Source organism: Dermacentor andersoni, chromosome 5 (genome assembly GCF_023375885.2).
Source record: "Dermacentor andersoni chromosome 5, qqDerAnde1_hic_scaffold, whole genome shotgun sequence".
NCBI lineage: Eukaryota > Metazoa > Arthropoda > Arachnida > Ixodida > Ixodidae > Dermacentor > Dermacentor andersoni.
Genome location: NC_092818.1, coordinates 199,978,706 through 199,999,364, shown reverse-complemented (window position 1 = coordinate 199,999,364; position 20,659 = coordinate 199,978,706). Strand labels below are relative to the sequence as shown.

Sequence of the window (20,659 nt, the reverse complement as noted above, 5' to 3'; positions counted from 1 at the left end):
GCAAACTAACCGAAAATTGAGACAGGGCCAAAAGGCACAGCCAGAGAAAATGATATTGGTCGAACGAGAAAAAGCGCGAGAGAAAGCGGGCGAACGGACGCCATTATGCTAGTGCGAGCATAACGAGCGCACGCGCATGCGCTCGTTGGGCAGCCGCATGCGACCTCGCGGCCATCTGGTCCTTGCTTCTCGTCGGCGGCAACACGCGGACGGCACGACCTCGGTGAGGCGCGCGCTCGCCGCGCCGCTACGCGGCATCGTTCGAGAGAAAGCGGCGCCGCATCGTCCTCGTCATCCGCGTCGAGGAGAAGGCGTGCCTCACGCCACCGCTGCCGCCGTTAGCGAAGCGCGTCGACGGCGGGCCACACCAGCGAGGAGAGACGTCGGCCGAGTGTGTGCGGGACCGAGCACGCGTTGCTCGCTGGCGGACTGCGACGAGCCATGGCGTGCGAGACGGACTCGCTCCGACGGCTTGTCGGCAGCGACGATGCCGGTGCACGTGGACGCATTGCCGCTGGATCAGCAAGGCGCAGGAAGAGCGCGAGACATGCAACCAGGAGCGGCGTGCCAGCGCGTTGTCAAACTCCGACCCAGCACCCTAGCTCCAGGTGAGCACAGCAATGCGTTGTGGGCCAGCGGCCGAATTTACAAAGCTTTTCGTTCGTAAGTTCTCTTTGCCACTAGCTAGAAGCGTTCACTAATGTATGTCCAGCATCACGATTAGCTGGAATTTTCGATTACGAACAATTCCAGCGAAAGGGCCTTTTGTGGATACGGGTCGAGATGGCTGGCACGCAACGAAACGCTGTCCGGCATGACAGCGAACACCTCAGCCGTGTTCGAAGCAACGCTTGTATAGAGGCGGAAGTTTGAAGTTCACTGGCCAAGTAATTCTTAGTATGAAGGATCTTTACTATGTTTTCGATTATGGCGCAAATCACTAAATTATGGATGCCAATGCAAATTATGTCGCTCCACCCTGCGCAACTGCTCCGAAACGCGGAACTCCGCCTCACTGGGTGAAAACGAAGTGGAACTTTGGGCCTCTGGGAACCCTTCTTGGCCATCGGCGAAAAAGTGATTTTGTGGCTTGAATTGGGGTTACGTTGCTTTATTTCCTTCGTCTTAGAAGTATCTAGAAGTATCCTCTCGACGCACTACGCACGACGGCTGAAGGTTTACTATATGACGATAGGTTTGCTCTACCCGCAATGAGCGAATTGGTCTAACTGAGCAAGACATCGCCAGTGTGGCGCATTTCCGGACTCATTTGCCTACATAACTAATCGAACAAAAGGAACAACATAGCACAAGAGCCTTTGCGGCACTCGGCACGCATGTTTACGCTGTTCTGTATACGGATCATGCGTTCACCAGTCACGCGATTGATGAACCGTGAAATTGACCCCCAACATTCAGCTGCATACCAACGTTCGCGAGAAATACCTATAATGATCTTGCGAATGAACATCGCATGCTCCGCTGATTGTCAAAACTGTGCTCATACTACCTTTCAGGCATGGTCATACGTAAATCTGGAAGGTAAACACGCACTTCAATCCTGGCTTAAAACGTAACAACTGAGCACGCTTCCCCTTTTGTTGTTATTATTTTTTTCTAGATTGGAACTTGGCGCTGCCATTATGGACGCCTCATGTGCAAACGCCTACGCTAGCCGCCTTACTTGACGAATAAAAACTACGTGTGTGTGTGTGTGCGTGCGCGTGCGCGCGTGCGTGCGAAGCGACACTGATTGATCAAACATGTCTCAATAAAATAGTAAAAAGGAACGCATACATATGAAGCCCTTCGCATGTATTATTGTCGGTGCCCTTCGAACGAGTTTATCTCTAGTCTTCCGGCTATCACTCGCGATTCGCGACGTTGAGAACCTGCAGTGCGTGGAGAGAACGTGGAGTTTGGTTATGTTGGCATTCTTTCGTATGGTCATTCCTATCTTGCGGAGTTGTGCACACCAGAATAAATTTTTGCGCTTCCTATCACGCTAGTTGTAATAACGCGTCCAAGTCTTATTTTACGTTATCTTGAAAAGGTAGCGTACCTCTTAGCATGTTTCGCAGCTCTGCAAAACGACCAGACTGACCAAACTTGCAGCACGAAGTGGTTTCTGGGATTAGGATAACCTGCTGCGAACAAGGCAACTATCTCGTCCACAGGACGGGCAACTATTCCGCGGAAGAAAGGGAAGTCGTCAGCGCTCCATACTTCAAGCGTCCTTCCTCCCAACCGAGCGCAGTGCTGCCTCAGTGGCAGAAAGCGCGTCTGCTTTCACGCGCGTGCGCAGACGCCCCGCCGTCGCGACCTCAGTTCTGTCTGCGACGAGACTCTCCATTCAACGACCTTGCGCCCGCGGTGGCGGTACAGCTGTCTCCTCCCCTGACTCCTTTTCATATTACTCGCACGCTATGACGTCACGTAGGAACGTTATCTGCGTCGTATCGAGAGCACTTAGCGAGCGCACAATCGGGACTCTCCAGTTTGTGTACAGTAGCTCCCTTATCTTCACATTCTTATCCATGCAATATGCCTTTGTCACTCGCGCTTTCTATGTGCACGTGTGCGTCGAGTCACTACAAAAACAGTTCGATGTAATCACTACGAACTTGTTCTTTCCTTTTTCATCAACGCGTTCCCTTTCATTTTTTTTTTTTTTTGCGCGCGTTGCGAACCTTCATATTGGCGAATCAAAGCACGGGGCGTCCGCCCTTGAATTCCATACATAGAGTTTCGTACAAAAGTTGGTGGTAGAAAAGCTGGCACTAGCCAATATACGTTTGCTGCCGACACGAAGGTTCATCCTGCATAGGAATGACGGGCCACGGTTAGATGCGAAAAGCTGCCTCTCCGAGTATGCGGAAGAAGTAACCATGTCCTCATGTTTTCCATGGTAAACACCGAATCTCTTCCCCCAAACACTGAGATGGAGATTAAACTACGTGTAGTACTTTATCATGTTGCTGCTGCATCTTGGACTTTCACGCAATCTAGAGGACTTCTGAACGTACTCAAAGGTTGTCTGTAACTACACAGCGGTCCATGAGAAGGAAATTCACAGAAGAATAAAAATGGGGTGGATCGCGTACGGCAGACATCGTGAGCTCTTGACTGGGAGCTTACCGTTATCATTGAAAAGGAAAGTATACAATCAGTGCATTTTACCGGTGCTGACATATGCGGCAGAGACTCTGAGACTGACTAACGAGCTTGTGAACAAGTTAAGGACCGCGCAACGAGCGATGGAACGAAGAATGCTAGGCATATCTTTAAGAGACAGAAAGAGGGCGGTTTGGATCAGAGAGCAAATGGGTATAGACGATATTCTAATCGACATCGAGACAAAAAAAATGGCGCTGGGCAGGTCATGTAATGCGGAGATTAGATAACCGTTGGACCATTAGGGTGACAGAATGGGTACCAAGAGAAGGGAAACGCAGTAGAGGACGGCAAAAGTCTAGGTGGTGCGAAGAAATTAGGAAATTTGCGGGTATATGGCTGGAATCGGTTGGAGCAGGACAGGGGTAATTGGAGATCGCAGGGAGAGGCCTTCGTCCTGCAGTGGACATAAATAGGCTGGTGATGATTATGATGATGATGATAATAACGATGTTGATGATGCGAGGGACTTCATATACAAGATGAATAGTTTGAGTAATCGTTTCTGAGCTAGTTCTGAAAAAGATTCAGGGCAATGACAATATACAATGTAAAATGGGTTTTAGAGACCTGTAGCAGTCCTCAAGATATATTTCTGATTATAACTAGAACTAATCCAGTCATTTCTTGGCCAATCCCCCATTCTGGGTATGAGCGACATGTTCGCTATACAACAACAGCAACAACAAGCATATTGTAAGTTGTATAAAACAATTCCCGTGCTACCCGCTATTACTGCTTTCGAATGTTTACTGCAGCACCATATTCTCCTCTGGTAATATTAGCAAGCAACACCGTGCTTGAAGCTGCCAACAGTGTCGTAAACAGAGCGAAAGCGCAGGTCACGTTCTACTACACTCACCGAAAAATCAATTAGCGCTAGGCAAGTTCGTCAAGTTTCAGAAGCTTGGCGGCTGCCATCCTTAATAAATTTATTTTCTTAGCTTTCTGCCTACATAAACTTCAAAAGAACAGTTGCAAATAATCATACGCACTGCAATTTAAGCAGCGCGAAACGATGAAGACAGTAGATATACATACACACGCCCTGAAATATCAAATGAAATTTTGTTCGTTAAGGCAATCTTATAAAAACCCCACCCCCTCACATTTCGCAAGGTATAGGGCATCTGTCATTAAAGGTAAGCGCCGAGACGCAAAATAACAGCTCACACTACCCCACGAAACACCAAACGCACGAAAAAAAAAAAAAAAGACGACATAATGCCCTATCAGCGCTAGGCAGCTGTTAGAGGAACGAAAATTATGGGCATGGTGTCATGAAATGAGAAGAGAACCACAGAACACGCAGAATTAAGTAAAGATGGATACCAAGCCACACTAAATTGGAAAGATTAAAACAAACATGATCAACTTAGATGTGACTACGCGGAAATGAAACTCAACATGAAAAGTATGATTTCACGAACAAGACTGCACGTGGTAAAACAGGAAACAGAACTGCTTTCTGTTTCCTATTTTACCACGTGCAGTCTTGTTTGTGAAATCAAACTCCTATGAAGCAGTGAGCTAAAGGGGTGAGCTTGAGTGCAAAAAAAAAAAAAAAAAGCCTGCGGCATAAATCAAACAGCTGCTAAAGATAGAGCAAGCTGTCACTTCGAACTATGCCACGAAACGAAAAATAAAAAAAACAACATTCGGGCTGCATCAATAAATAAATAAATAAATAAATTTGGCATTCATGACAGCATCTGCGCATAACGAACGCGAAGACAAGAACAAAAAGCTGCTAAGTAGCAGCTTGACATTGGCCTTGCCCCTATCCTTGGCAGCCAAATAAAGAAACGTATAAATACATTGCATAAGTAACGTTTTAGTTCGAATATATAAGAATTGGTATAACTAAAGTAACTACAAAACCAGAATAGTAGTATACAAAGGAAACAGATTCATCAGAATATATATGTCAATTACCAAATACCCACATTATATGAACAAAAGGCGTTTTGTCGCATAAAGATATAAACACTGTAATAATTTTGCATAAAGAAGGCAAGAAAAAATTACAAAAAACACATGAAAGCTTTTTCAGGAAATGAAGTACAGGTTTGGTATACATTACGAGGATTGCCAGTATATAGTAAATGGTGATGGTATTATTTTGTTACATACAGAAACAACATAACTACGGGTGTGTACAAAAATGTGAAAAATGTAAATGAAGGCCATCACAGACCCGAGACAGGACGTCCAGCTCCTGGCTGTCCAGAGGGCCCGTGAACGAGCGGAGAGGCATGCCCTCTCTGTTCCGACATGGGACTAGCCAACGGCTGGGTAGGGACCTGCAGGCCCCCGCTTAGCTCCTCAGGACCCCAATAAAGTCGTTTGCTGCTGCTGCTGCATATATCTCAAAAATGTAAAAGATAACTCAAGGATTCGAAACAAAGCACACTACAGGCAATCAGTCATACTACTTTCTTATGCAAACAAACATGTTACTGTTCCGAAGGCAGGTCTTCGATAATACACTGTTTTATTGCACCTCTGGAAAATGTTTCTGTCAATGCCATGTTTTTCAGTTTTATTGATCAAGCTTGGTACGCAATATGATAATCCACTGACCCATAAATTGGTAAGTAAAAAAGGTCACAGCCATTTTGCTTTTTCTCTAATTTTATACGAGGTAAGTATGAGCGCAGTAAGGTTACACAACTGAAAAAGATGTGCGATTCTTGCACCTGAAGTATTTTTGGCATTTAGAGCAATGTTAAGATTATAAAAACGTTGCAGGGGGCAAATTTTAAGGGCGGAAAACGGCTCTCGAGTATGGCCACCATGCTGGGCATTTGCTGTATGGCGAACTGCTCTCTTCTGAGCACTGTATCTATGCGCAGCAGTAAGCAAAACAATCATAAAATACGCAAATTATTCTATTAGAAAGAGACTCTAATAAGCCAGTTAACGAAACGCAAAAAAGGAAAGAAACTCAGCATCCACTAATTCGCACAATATCTTCGCGAGAGATTACAGACATTTGCAGTCAGTTCCTTTGTCTCGCTATTTCTTGTAAGTTGACTGCGCACATACGTAAACGCGCATACATAGAACCCGTTAGAATGAAAAGATTGCTGCTTATCGATTCCTTTCTGCTCAAGCACTGCTCACTATCGGCCGATGCTGGTGACAATGCAAGCGTAGCATCGCTTCGATCACTCGCGAATCGCGGACAGAATCATGACATCGTGCTTCGGCCCAGGTATCGTGAAGCGACCGGGTTTCAGTGTATTTCAAGATATTAGTGAGAGCAATTTGATTTTTCCCGATACCGCTGGTGCCGCTTAGGAGGAGGAGAATGATCACTGCCGTCTCGAACGTTATTCCACCTTCGCTCGCGCTCACCGCCGCAGGAGTTGCAATTACATTCACATACTCGGCATATTCCTTTGCCACTTTTCCAAAATAGCCACTTTTCCTCCCGTTTCCTCTCCCAGCAATCCGTCTTGCTTGTGTCATCGCCTATTTTTCCTTTTCTTCTTTTTTGCCACTTATGTTTAGCATGTTTCACATTTACGCGTACACTTTTCTTTTAAGTTATTGCTACTCAGTTTGAGATATTTTCATTGTTCTGTTTATACCTGATGTTTTCTACAGTTTATGATTTATTTTTTCTGTTGCCTTTGTTTGCATTTTTTTCTTTTGAGCTGATGTATGGCACTTTCACATCGCTGTTTCCCCCCCCCCCTTATGTAATGTCCCCGAAGGGACCCTTAAGGGAATAATAAATGATGATGATGATGATGAAAACCGCTTCGAAATTCCGATGCACTTCGGTTGAATGGCAACGACAGAGTCGTGACACGTTCTTGCTTCGCGGCGATACACGAAAGGGCCGCGGTGAACCCTGCACCTCTTTTTTACCTTCGGCGAAAGTAATGCAGAGTGCGAAACGCTTCCGCGTGCACGTCGCGGGCGCTGGCGTGGAACTCTTGGGGTCGGGCGCCCCTTCTATCGCGCGCCCATCGGTTGCCGAGCCAGCCAAGTACTGCGAGAGCCAAAACTGGCAACGCCCAGTCTCGTCGACGGCGCAGTTGCCGGGATGAAGGCTTCGCCGGCCGCGCGGTCCGCGCCGGCGCCTGTCACCTGGCGCGAGGAGCGCAACTGCGAGGCCGCCTTTGCCACGGCGTCGTGAGCCCTCGCTGCTTCAGTCATTCGGTCAGTGCGTGCATGCTTCCAAGAGTGTGAAAGAAAGAAGGAAAGATAACCAGACATATACATAGCGTACGCTAGCGTTGACATTACGAAAGAAAAGTCAGCTTAGAAAACTCGGCGCCCTTCCACTCTTTGAAGAAGGATAACCAGCGAAGCTGTGTATGTGGGCCCTTTAAACGCGAACTGCACCTCCGCCGAGGGTCGGCCCGGTATTGCATTATCTTCGGGATTGGTTCACGTACGGCGAGTGTTTAACGCCTCCTTGACCTCCGCCGCGGGTTGGCGCAGTATTGTACTCTCTTCGGGATCGGCCTACGTATGGGGAGGGCTTAACGCCTGCGTCACCTACGCCGCGGGTCGGATAGGATAGGATAGGATAGATAAACTTTATCAAAAGAATGGCTCGACCCGGCATAGAACTATCTTCGGGATTTCTTTCTACACGCGGACCCGATAGTAGGGAAAGTATCCCTTAACAGCTCCGCTGTAAAATAGAAGCTTTGTGAAACTGAACGACGTAAAAAGTTCCCATGAAGAAGAATTCAAAGTGGACATGGCAGTCAATACCACCTGGCATCACGTACATGCCATTGGCTTCTATAGTACGAGTCCCAGCTACAGGTCCTTGCCCACCTGCCTAATGACGCCATCTTAAATGAAGACGTCGGTATCGGCCATTATGTCATCGTTGACAACCTTGCCGCCCTTGATCAGCAACCTTGCCTGTGCCCTCATGATGCTGCCGTGTCGCCTTCCCGGGCCGGGTCAGTTGGAGGGAGGAAAATAAAAGAAAATGCGCTCTCGGAAATCCTGCAACGTCGGCTCTGTTTTACGCCGAGTGTCCTTTGCGAAGATTCGGATTCCTCAAGTCGATGCGCTCGCCACACACACACACACGCACACGCACGCACGCACGGGAGAGCAAAACTTTGCCGATCGCTTTGGCAGCAGATGTCCCAAAACGCGCCGAATCCGCACGTTGTAGCCAAGAAAGAAACCTGAAATCGCGGCTGTATCTGGAATCGCTGGAGATACAGAAAATACGTCACACGCAAAATCGAAGTGAGGGAACCCTTCCCCCGTCGTACAAGCGCTGCTTACATCACGTGCTGAAGATTAGATAAGCTTCCGTGAGCTTTCCTTCAACATATTGTGAACAATGCTTCCGTAGGTGTCCGTCGTTTTACTGCTTCATGCTTCATCCCGACCAGACGGGTTTCCGTCGAAGCCTCGACTTTACGCGAGGCTTTCAACGCGCTACGTTGGTGCACAGCTGTAACACGCCGATGATTGTCTTACAAAGATCACAAAGAGCACTGTTCAGCTGCAACAGTACATTACGTTTCTCGAATGCTGGAAGTGTCACCGTTATAGCGAACAGAGGTTTGCTATACACCAGCAAATGTACGGATGTACGATTACAGAGGCGACGCACCTTTGTTGTTGGAAGGAGGAGATCAGTTCAGATATTGTTGGCCATTTTTAAGTCTCGCGACGATAGACGCAATAAAGGTGCGTGGAATCCCCCAGTTGTGACGTAAACTCCCCGCACCAACTTCTCGTGGTGCGCCACAGACATTGCAAGCGGGTCCTCTTGTCTGTGGCAAAATGTTTACCGATTGAGAAAGTGTACAAATAAATGAGCGAAGAACTCCTGCTCGGAAGCTTAGAGAACATTATTTGCGTCTGTGTCTATTATTTGGGCCGTTTTAGGCCCACATACGAATAAATATATTGAAATGTGCATGACAACAGTCTGACGTACCGGCGCTGCAATTTCGGTGCCAAATTAAAGAAAGAAAAATACGGAAGCTTGTCCTTCATGTTTCCCTTATAGTAATTAACATTTGGCTTCCTAATGAATAACAATGGAGTTTTTACAGAAATGTTCACCAGTGTGAACTACTCCCTTTAATGTGTTGCATCGCGCGCCCTTCGCAACAACAGGTGATTTCAATGTGATAGTGTTCATCTTCCCAAACTCACGTGGCTGCATTACGTCTAGCTACCTTCATTCTGAAATATTTTGTACAGTGATGTCATCGCGCGCTGTCTGTGCTAAGTGCTAACTGACCCAGATGAGGAAGCTAATGAGAAAACAGACGCTCAACAAGCAGACTCGTTAAAAAATTTAAATTAGATTGTAGAGTTTTTCCCTGCCAAAAGCGCGATATGATTATGAGGCACGCCACAGTGGCGAACTGGATTAATTTTGATAACTTGAGATTTTTTTTAACGTGCATCCACTCTACGTACACGACCGACCTTGCATTTTCTCCTCTTTCCTTAACTGTGGACGCCGCGGCCGTGGATCGAACCCGCGTCCTCGTGCTTAGCAGCGCAGCGCCACAGTCGCTATAGGCCACCGTGGCGGATGTGGTGGAACTCGTGCCAGCACAGTCGCAAAATTGAAATGCGGTGTGCAACAGGTGCAGGCGCAGCACACAAACAACGGGAGCCTGCTTCCTCGTCGTGGCGTCTTTCCGCTCGAACAGAAGCTACCTTATTGTCGATGTCTCTCGCTCTTCTCTCCTCGCGTCAGCGTCAACGTGCAATGCTGAGTCCTATCCCACCACAATTCCAGAGGGACGCCGCCTGTCGTTGTGCAAGCGCTCGGCTCCGCTCCGCTTTCTTTTTGTTCTTCATCGCCCATTTTCGGCAGGTGTTCTAACTGAACAACGCGGCCGCGCGAAAGTGCGCACAAAGTGGCACAATCGAAAATCTTGCGCCTTGACCATCTGCTATGCCGCTCGGCGCAGGCAGGCAGGCGCCGTTTAGGCGACGAACGCATATAGTGCCAAGCTCGCCGTGCTTGCTACGACATCGCTGCACAAAGTGAACTTTCTTTTTATTGCAATAGCATTTATATGGACACACGCGCATTTTTGCCGTCGGCGTTGCCGTGATATTCTGTATAAAGTCCAAGGGCGATAAAATCGTCGCCGCGCGCCGTATGCTTTATGTGGGAGCGAAAGCGTACGAAGGTGAGCCGGCGATTCCAGCTCAATCTCACGCACCCAATGGAGGAAAGCGGGGAGGAAGCGCGCCGCATTCCGTCGCGCCCAAGGCTTCGGGAGGAGGGTAGGGAAGGGGTGGGGGTGCGTCTTAGGCGAGAGTCCGCACCGCGCTGTGTTTTCGAAGCTTAGTTCGCGTTGATGTGAGCGGCAACACGAAGGCCCATTCGCTCGCTGCTGCTGCCGCGTTTCCTCACTGCAGCGTTTCTTGTTCTTTCTTCGCATAACATGATATTTGGCATGTCGCTGGCGCTGCGCGTGGATACATGCGTGAAAAAGTTTCTCGAAATTGTAGACCGTCCGCCAGGCGGGAGAAACAGCCACCTTGTTGTGCTAACGGAGAGCAAATAATCAAGGTTTCTTAACGGGGCATTAAACAAAAAAGCTACTGGTTTTTTTACAGGTTTACTTATCTTTGAAAACGTGTCCCAAGATTTGCTTCAAAGCTTGTTTCAAAATTAGGCTTGTCAAACGTGTTATATCGTTTTATCGCGTTCTTAAGTTAAGTTATGGGGCTTTACGTGCCAAAACCACTTTCTGATTATGAGGCACGCCGTAGTGGAGGATTCCGGAAATTTCGACCGCCTGGGGGTCTTTAACGTGCACCTAAATCTAAGTATACACGGGTGTTTTCGCATTTCGCCCCCATCGAAATGCGGCCGCCGTGGCCGGGATTCGATCCCGCATTATCGCGTTCTTGCAGTGCTAAATAAATTTTGCATGATGTTTTCTTAAAACAACATTTTGAATATTTGAAGTGTATTTCGAACGCAAGAGATATACGGTTAAAATTCGCACGCAGAGACACAGTGCCAAATAATACTGTGAAGCCGCAATATATTCGCTTTTAAACTTCATAATTTTACCTGAAGAAATCAGTTAATTAGAAACTGGGTTATTTTCATAAAGTACATGGTTTCATATAGGCAAGCACCAAGCTAACAGACAACAAACAACGCTTTCATGGTGAGTATGCCTCTTGGTAATGCCCTGGCGCCCCCCACCTCCGCGCGCATGAGTGCACGTCCACACACATGCACGTGCGCACGTGCATGTGCGTGTATGTGCGTGTGCGTGCATGTGAGTGTGCCACATACACACACGCAAATGTAGTCGCAAATACACTTTCAGAAAGTTTTCCTTTTAGCTACATATCTGCCCATGAGGGGTAGTGGCATAAGCAGGAGCGCATGCATAAACTCTTTTACGCCTGCGATCAGTGACGGATAGTGTCGCTTAGTTTTGGTGCACTCTTCATATGTTTCATATATATACTGCGACGCTATACCATTATGACGTAATAGTTGTGCGGAAACCCCCAAGGTGGAGTGAAGTAATTAATAAAATGAGACATCCGCCCAAACGTAGCTAAGTTGGTAGTAACTAAGTTAGGTCAGATGGTAGAGCGGCTGCCCCGGAAAGGTGGTGGCCCCGGGCTGGAGTCCCGGACCAGTATGAATTTTTCTTCAACTGCGAAGTTTGTATTTCGAGGAACCCGTATGGGTTTCCTTTGTGGCACTTAGCTACGTTTGGGTGGATGTCTCATTTTTCCTTCATTAGCTATACCATTATGTATCTGTGTCTCAAATTCATTCTTCGTAGTATCTGCAACAAAGCAGGTATGGCAAGCTTCCGTAGTTCCGTGGGAGGAAAAAAAATCACGTCGTCAAAGCTAGAGAACCAAACAAGAATCGCTAACGCAGACGTATATGGTGCGCGCGGCGCGCTGTTCGCCCACGAGCAGGATGATGCATGCGATCCGGGGACCGTTGGCGATGCGCAGGCGCGCCTTGTCAAAAGAGTGACGCCGCCCTGTGCCCAAGGGCACGCTATAGTTGTGCGTGACAGAGCTGTATGCGGTCTTAATAAACACCTGCAGTGTTACGGAAGCTAGACCTATTCATTCCCAAAGCAGCTCGCACGTAGATGATGGTTCTTGCCAGCGCACACAACAATAACGTGAACCAAACAAGGAGAGTAACGAAGGCGGCGTTAACTCACTGAACATGAGAGAATTAAGAGTTTTCATGTTTCATAAAGCAAAACGTGGAAACATGTTATATGACGGCATGCCCTTGAAATGAAATACTTCCGAGAGGTTAGAAATAAGCATGCGACAGCGACAGGCGGCTTTTATTGGAAACTTGCGCTTAGTCGGATGTGTTTGGTATATTTCCTATGTTTTCAAAGAACGTAGTTCCAAGGAACTTCATAATGTTTAATACTATACCAAGTCTTGCTTGGTGCGGACAACGTGTGTAAGTCGCCTGTGATCAAGCTGTCAGCGTCTTGTCAGCGTCCATAGCACTCCACTGTTTTCACAGGGCGCAACATAGGCCACAGCAACTGATGTCGCGAGCCCTGTACGTCACTGCTTGCTTGTTTAAGGGCTTTGTAAACCACGTCTGATGTAGACGCCTACCTACTCGGTCTGTCTACCTGCAGAACAAAGACGTCATCAATCAAACTATATAGAAGAATAGGCTAAACGGCGAACGCCAACGCCATGATGCCGTGAATTCAGGTTTTGCTTCTTGGGACGCGGTTTTTCAAACCAAGCTTTCGTTACCTCTTCCCTGAGGTTTGGCGTTCGTAGTGGTTTTCACGCCGGTTATATTTGTGGATACATGTAGACGTCTTAGGCCACTACGTATTGTGCTAGCAATTGTTTTGCCGAGCAAACAAGTTGGCTGACTGGGCATGTATGTACCCGATCAGACAGCTACCTGCTGTTTCGCTTAATATAGGACACTTGGGATGCTGCGTATGTGGTATTGGTATGCGCCCATTATTCTTCAGTCCTCCAGGATATATGTGCCAAGACTTAAATATAATAAAATGATATTGTCCCACGCATCCACAGCAGACGCTTCCGGTGGAGCGTAACCGCTTGATGGAGAGCCATTGCAACGAATTTGCAGCCATGGGATACACTATGGACACTACCGAGTTGCCGCTAGGGTGCAACGATTACAACAATATGTGCTGTGTCGTGGTCTCATTTGGCACTGTGGTTGACAGCGAGATTGCCACTTCGTGCGTCTTCAGTGGCGATACGGTGTGTCGATATGTTGCTTTAACGCTAATAGCATTAAGGTCGACATTAATCGTAAGGCGGGTTCTGCCTGACGTTTTGTTGTTTGTGTCTAGAGACAAGCCCCACAAACCATAACTTAAGATTCTTGTGGTAGAGCCCTTTGTTCAGCGTGTGCGTAAGTGACAATGTGGTAACGCAGCTTGGATACTCCGAGGAACACCTGCCAGTGGCTAGTGGTGGGATAATCCCTGTGTCTATATATTCCGTAGTATTCGACCTGTTACGCTCAGTGTTGAACCTGTGGCATTGGGCGTGCCAGTGGAGACGATTCGAACCACTGAACAGTACGGCAGAGTACACTGTATTTGAATTCCGGGATGTTTGTAGTGCGTCAGCGCATCCGGTTCTGGTCAGTGCTTCCATCCTATGTCTTCGACAGAATGTGTCATCTCTCCTTCTGAAAGACAGATTAACTACCCTGTCAATTCGAAAGCATTCTGTTCCCCTTATATTTAGGAAGCATGTTTTCTGAATGTGTATTTAATTTATTTAATAGATACTGCAGTGCATAGGTCATGGGCCAAGCAGGTGGCAAACACAATTACAATAAAGGAGAACAACGTGTCATAAGAATAATGTCAGAACAAGAATAATGTCATAATGTTTGGAATACAGTGCCATCAACCAAAATGTTGACAGCCATTTTAGCATAAGCTAAATAGGATGAAGGCGACAACCTGCGCGCTCGCGAGACATCTAATGCGTTGTTATTTCCTGTTGTTTTCTCCCACCAAAGATCGTGGGTTCGAGTGCCTTAACTATATCATAATTAACTGTGCCTTAATTAACACCACTAGTAGTGGGTTCGGCTCTCGACCTTTACGGTAACAACTAGAATCCAATTTCGAGATATGGCCGGTTCGCCCGTATCTCCATGTTGGGTCGTGGATTGGTATCCCACCAAAGGACGTGGGTTCGAGTGCCTTCATTAACTTTATCTTAATTAACTGTGCTTTCATTAGCACCGCCCTAACTAACACCAGAGGTACTGGGTATGACTCACGGCCTTTACGAGACCGTCGCGATGTCAATTGAAATTCAGCTTAGTGATAAGGCCGGTTCGCCCATCTCTCCAAGTGGGTTCAACTACCGCCAAAGGTCGTGGTTTCTAGTGCCTCAATTAGCTTTATCTTTATTGACTGTGCCCTAATTAACTTCTTCTTGATTAAGACCAAAGGTAGTGAATTCCACTATCGACCTTCATGATATTAATTGGAATCCAACTTGAAAATATGGCCGGTTCGCCCATATCTTCACGTTGAATCATGGGTTCGACTCCCACCAAAGGTCGTGAGTTTGAGTGCCTTAATTAACTCTCTTGATTAACGGTGCCTGAAATAACTTCGCCCTAATTAACACCAGACGTAGTGGGTTCGACTGGCCACCTTCACGAGACCTTCACGATGTCAATTGTAATCCAGCTTAGAGATATGCAAACATCACTTACAGCGCGCACATAGAGGAACCAAAAAAATGACGAAGACAAGCGTGTCATTATTTCGGAAAAAGGCACGTAGCAATGCTTCCTTTCCTGCTGGCTCCTGCGTCACCTAAAGAGGCTAGGTGTTTATGATCCGTTTCTGGTTAAAGGATCTTCCGACGTTGTGCACTACCTTTCTCAACATTCTGACGCTCCATTTAAGGCTATGCCCGTAGATATTAAAGACTTGTTTTATTCTATTCACAGTTCACAGTTGTTAACAGTTCGTATTCACCCCCTTGCTATGTGACTTCCGGTGTTCCACAAGGCAGTGTTTTAGGACCCTTACTATTTCTAATATACATCAACGACCTGCCTACTAACATATCTTCTTCCATCCGTCTTTTTGCTGACGATTGCATAATTTACCGCACCATTAATTCTATCGACGACCACATCGCACTTCAAAATGACCTGAAGAATGTTTCTGATTGGTGTAGCACCTGGCAAATGCCTCTTAACGAATCTAAATGTAACATTATCACTTTTAGCCGTAAGCATGTCAATTCTCAGTTCACCTACTTTCTTAACTACTCTCAGGTCTCGAAAGCATCATCATATAAATATCTCGGAGTTCACCTCGCTCCTAACCTGTCCTGGGCATCCCACGTCACCGCCATTTGTGCCAAAGCCTCACGAACTTTGGGGTATTTACGAAGAAACTTAAAAAACGCCCCAACCAGCATCCGGAAGCTTGCATATGCAACATTTGTCCGGCCTCAACTAGAATTTGCAAGTCCTGTGTGGTCGCCTCATCAAAAATATCTAATAAATATGCTAGAAGCCGTACAGAACAGAGCAGCACGTTTTATTTCTTGCGATTATAACTATTCTCATAGCGTAACTGAAATTAAACAGAATCATGACATCATTTCACTTGAAACTCGCCGTTGCATCGCACTTCTCTGTTTGTTCCACAAGTACGTTAATAGTAATAGGCTGTCTCCGCTACCTCTCGAAAGGCCTTTGCGCATGTCAAAACGCCTCCATAACAATTTCAGTTACTCGCGCATCTTCGGTCACACATTAACCTTCAACAGCTCTGCGCTTCCACGTGCCATTTCTCTGTGGAACGATTTGCCCGACACTATCGCTTCCTTAACAAGCCATGATTCCTTCCGCAACCAAGTCAGCAGTCATCTTTCAATAACACCTTTTTAATCTGTTCACCAACTTATTGCTTTTCATTGCTATTTCTCACCTGCATCGTGGTATGTACTGCGCATCAGTTACTTTTCTTTTTTTAAAGTGCTGTATCTCTTGTGTTTGAATGCTTTTTAGTAGAAATGTATAAGTGCCACTTGCTACATAATATGTTCAATAGCTCATATAGTACTGTTTCTGTTTATACCCCCCCTTACGTCATGCTCCTACGGGGGCCTGTAAGGTCATTGTAAATAAATAAATAAAAAATATTGCGCATCAGGCACTCTTGGTTGTGTTACGAACGGCCTGCAAGGGTACCGATCTACAAAATTTTCCCTGCCAGCCGCAGCTGCGAGCGCGGCGAGCTTCCCCGAAGCGACCATCGAAGCCTTCCCCACCTGCCGCGGTGACTCGTTTTGTAGGTACGACGATGTGCCGCGTCAACGACCCCTCGGCGCCGCTATGACTAAACGCGGTCGGCGGACCAAGTATTAGTGGAATCGCCAACGCCTTCACGTATCGATTGAGTGAGTGAGTGAGTGAGTGAGTGAGTGAGTGAGTGAGTGAGTGAGTGAGTGAGTGAGTGAGTGAGTGAGTGAGTGAGTGAGTGAGTGAGTGAGTGAGTGAGTGAAGCAGTGGGAATTCCTGGAAGGAGATATTTTGCGGTGCCTTCTCACGGGCCTTTGAAGACGCCAGAGAATGGACAGCCGCGGCGTCCACTGTGCGAGGTCAGCTCGTGGATTAAGAGGCGCCTGTTCGGGTCAAGCACCGTGTTGCGACAACCCACTCACCTCGGTGCAGTCAGTGAAACCTGGGCGGAAGTGTGTGTGTAACCCCCCCCCCCCCCCCCCCTAAAGGGCAGGTAGGCTACTATGACTGAACGCTCCAAATCGGTAGCAGGTTCAACGGCCGTTTTTTCCTCACCTAGGGATCTAGGGAGGACAGAGTGTTTTTTTATAAGCAGCTGTTGTGCGGCTGCTCAGAGCGCATTCCTCTTTCAGTCATATTAAACTGAGGAACTGTAACGTTCTGATGTAGATACTGTAAATAAATCCCATATTCCTCGTTCTCGATGAGAACAAGTCTCTCCCTTCAACAACATCTTCAGCGTGGGTAAGTTGGACGACGGCATGGGCCAGCGACCATCTATTTCATGCCCGACTCCAAGCATTACAACTGGTTGCCAGCGGTGGGATTGACATCCCAAACATCACAGTTGTTATCGAAGAAGCCATTTGTAGTTTTGTTGCTGTTGCGTTCCACAATGAATGAGGTGTGTCCGTTTCAGATTTTATAAAATTGCTTCAACTTTACCTTTCCTCAACCTTTGCCGAATGGAATGGGAGTTTTTTCCTTCATATAGCGGGATATGTATAGCGCCTTGGTATCGCTGCCTTGTTGAGCGAGTTATTTTTGGCTTACCTAGACAGGAACGTCATGTCACGTCTGGGCAATACAAAAATCGAAAAATCATTTCGTTATGTGGGTGATTTTTTATCTGGTTGTTGGAGCTGTTTGAGGAATGCTTACCTCCGCTCACACTTACACATGAGCTTCCAGGGAATGGGTCCCTTAGGTTTTCAGATTTGAAATTATGTTTTGCCCGGCAACATGTATGCTGGATGTATGAGCCGCGTGCCAATAAGCCACTATTATCCTATGCATACGGCCATTCAAAACTGGTTAAGAGAGGTATCGTTCATGCTTGCTTGCATAACACACTAAGAAAATCCTGCTATCACTTGGTGGAAGCTAGTTTCAGTTCGCAGATCGCTCGGTTGAGGGCGGCAGGGTAGCCTAGGAACCTTCTTGTCTCAGTCTCGGAGAAGTTGCGTAGTAGGTTAAGCACTGATCCTCACACCATTGAGGTACAGGTACATGATCGAAGAAATAAAACAGCTGTTATCCCGTACGTTCATGGGATCTCTCACAAACTTAAGAAAATAGGACAAAAATCAGGTACCGATGTTGTTTTCTTTGCCCCTAAAAAACTTGCACAGCTTTGCGTTAGAACTAGTTTGCTTGCTAAGGAACCTAAGTGTTGCAGTATCAAACACAGAAAAATGTATACAGATTGTTCGAAAGATGTTGTGTACAAGATACCCCTGAAATGCGGTCGGTCATATACAGGACAGACAGGTAGATGTCTAAATGTTAGATTGCAAGAACATAGCAATAAAGTGCGCGAAGGACGGGAAGGGTTTCTAGGCGCCCATTCCGCACAATGCGGCTGTCTTCCGTTGTTTCAAAAAAACGAGTATCTTAGCTAGGCATTCTAATGAAAACACTAGATTTATCACTGAAGCAGCAGCGATGGCTGAAGGTGACTCAGTTAGTAAGCCGTCATTTGCATTAGCAGATAAAGAACTTGCTTTTCTGAGGTCGCATATGAGCGCTCGTTTATCTTTAGGAGGCGGTCAGGGTTCCTTTGAATTTGACTGCATACTCATGCCGGTTTTGTGCTTTTTTTTTGGGGGGGGGGGGCGCTTTTGTCTTGGTGTCTCGGTATATATGCGCGTTACTCAATATAAAGATCAGTTGGAAGTAACAGCGCTTGTCTTCGTCGTTCTTTTGGTCCCTCTGTCTATGTGCGCGCCGTAAGTGATGTTTGCAATGGAATACCAACTAGCCCGTACACAAACCTTGCTTAGAGATATGGCCGGTTTGTCCATGTCTCCAAGCGGGTTGGACTCCCGCCAAAGGCCGTGAGTTCTAGTGCCTCACTTTACTCCATCCTATATAACCGTGCCTTAATTAACACCAATGGTCGCGGGTTCGACTCTTGACCTTCTCTGTGTCAATTGGAATTCAACTTGGAGAGGCCGGTTCAACTATATCTCCATGTTGGGTCGTTGGTACGAGTGCGTTAACTAACTATATCTTAATTAACGGTGCATTAATTACCTTGCCTTATTTAGCACCACACGAAATGGGTTCAACTCTCGACCTTCACTAGACCTTCACGATGTCAATTGGAATCCGCCTTGGAGATATGGCCGGTTCGTCCGTGTCTCCAAGCCAGATTCCAATTGACATCGTGAAGGTCTCGTGAAGGTCGAGAGTCGAACGCAGTTCTATCTCTCCAAGTAGTTGCGACTCCCGCGTAAGTTTGGGGGTGCGAGGTCCTCAATTAACTATATCCTAATTAAATGTGCCTTAATTAACACGAAAGGTCGCTGGTTCGACTCTTGATCTTCACTATGTCAATTGGAATCCAACTTGGAAAGGCCGGTTCGCCTATATTTCCATCTTGGGGCAGTAGTTCGAGTGCCTGAAATATACCTTAATTAACGATATCTTAATTAACATCGCCTTAACCAACAAAGGTAGTGGGTTCGACTCTTGACCTTCACTATGTCAATTGAAATCCAACTAGGAGAGGCTTGTTCGCGCATATCCTCGTGTTGGGTCGTGGGTTCGAGTGCCTTAATTAACTTCGCCTTAATTAACACCAAAGGCCACCAGACTGCCACCAGAATTCGAGGGTTCAAGTGCCATCAAAAGTCGCGGGTTCTACTCTCGAGTTCACGATGTCAATTGGAATCCTTCTTGGAGATATGGCCGGTTTGCCCATATCTTCAAGTGGGTTCGACTCCCACCAAAGCTCGTGGGTTCGAGTGACTTAGTTAACTCTATCCTAATTAATGGTACCTTAATTAAACTTGCCTTAATTCGTACCACAGGTAGTGCTGACGCGTCTTCTTCGCCTCGACTTCATGCTTTCTTATAAAGAAATCGATTGCCTAATTCGCCCTAATTCGTAACACAGGTCGTGGGTTCGACCCCTTTGAATTTTGGTGCCATGAATTTTGGCGCCATAACGCCGGACATCGTACTTTTCGACCCATGAGCCATCTAAGGCTTTCGATTTAATAAATGCGATGGTAACAATGCAACTTCGATTGAAGTGACATCACGAGCCAAAAATGCATCTTCAGGTAATAGATTCCACTTTGAATTAGCCGGTAGGAAAAAAGATTGCCTGAAAAGGTCATTGCGTGTGAGGTAGTGCATCACGTTGCCTATAGGACACGATAAGCGAGGAGTCAAACATGTGCCTGTGGAAATAAACTGATTATTGCAAAGCATGACCATAAACTGTGAGAGTCTTTCTTCTTTAGGATAAAATGGTGCGAGCCGTTTGGGCAGTAGGAGAAACATGGGAGTGTTTGGCGTCATAGACCGTCATGTAGCGTTATAGAGAGACAGACCCGTAGGATGACCAGGAACGGGTGATATCCGGCATATACTTTATGAATATGCCGAAAATAAACCGTTTGCAGGCTATGAAGACTGACTCCTCTAAACATTGTGTCCGTGAAATAAGAGAAAAGCTAGAAAACAAGAAAAGAAAGGATGGTGATGAGCGAGTGCACATTCGGCATTCACGAAAGAGAACACCGCGATGATAATTTTGTCAGGATATGTGTGCACCTACGGCAGCGGAAGGAAGATCCAGTTACTGACATTACTATAACTATTTTTGCACTGTCATAGTCGCCTCCTCTCCGTACCGAGTAATAAATATGCGTTTAGCGAGTCTAACACTAGCACCATTACCTACGAAGGGTCTCGTCG

At 46.7% G+C, this 20,659-nt stretch overlaps 1 protein-coding gene across 1 annotated transcript in view; it reads left to right on the top strand.

Moving 5' to 3' along the window:
* Positions 1 to 281: 281 nt before the first annotated feature.
* Positions 282 to 20,659, top strand: part of LOC126532256 (uncharacterized) — a 68,151-nt gene continuing 47,773 nt past the window's right edge. Inside the window, exon 1 of the mRNA XM_055071524.2 lies at positions 282 to 608. Within this exon, the coding sequence (XP_054927499.1) occupies positions 442 to 608 (167 nt within the window). The 5' untranslated portion in view covers positions 282 to 441. The remainder of the gene's footprint in view (positions 609 to 20,659) is intronic.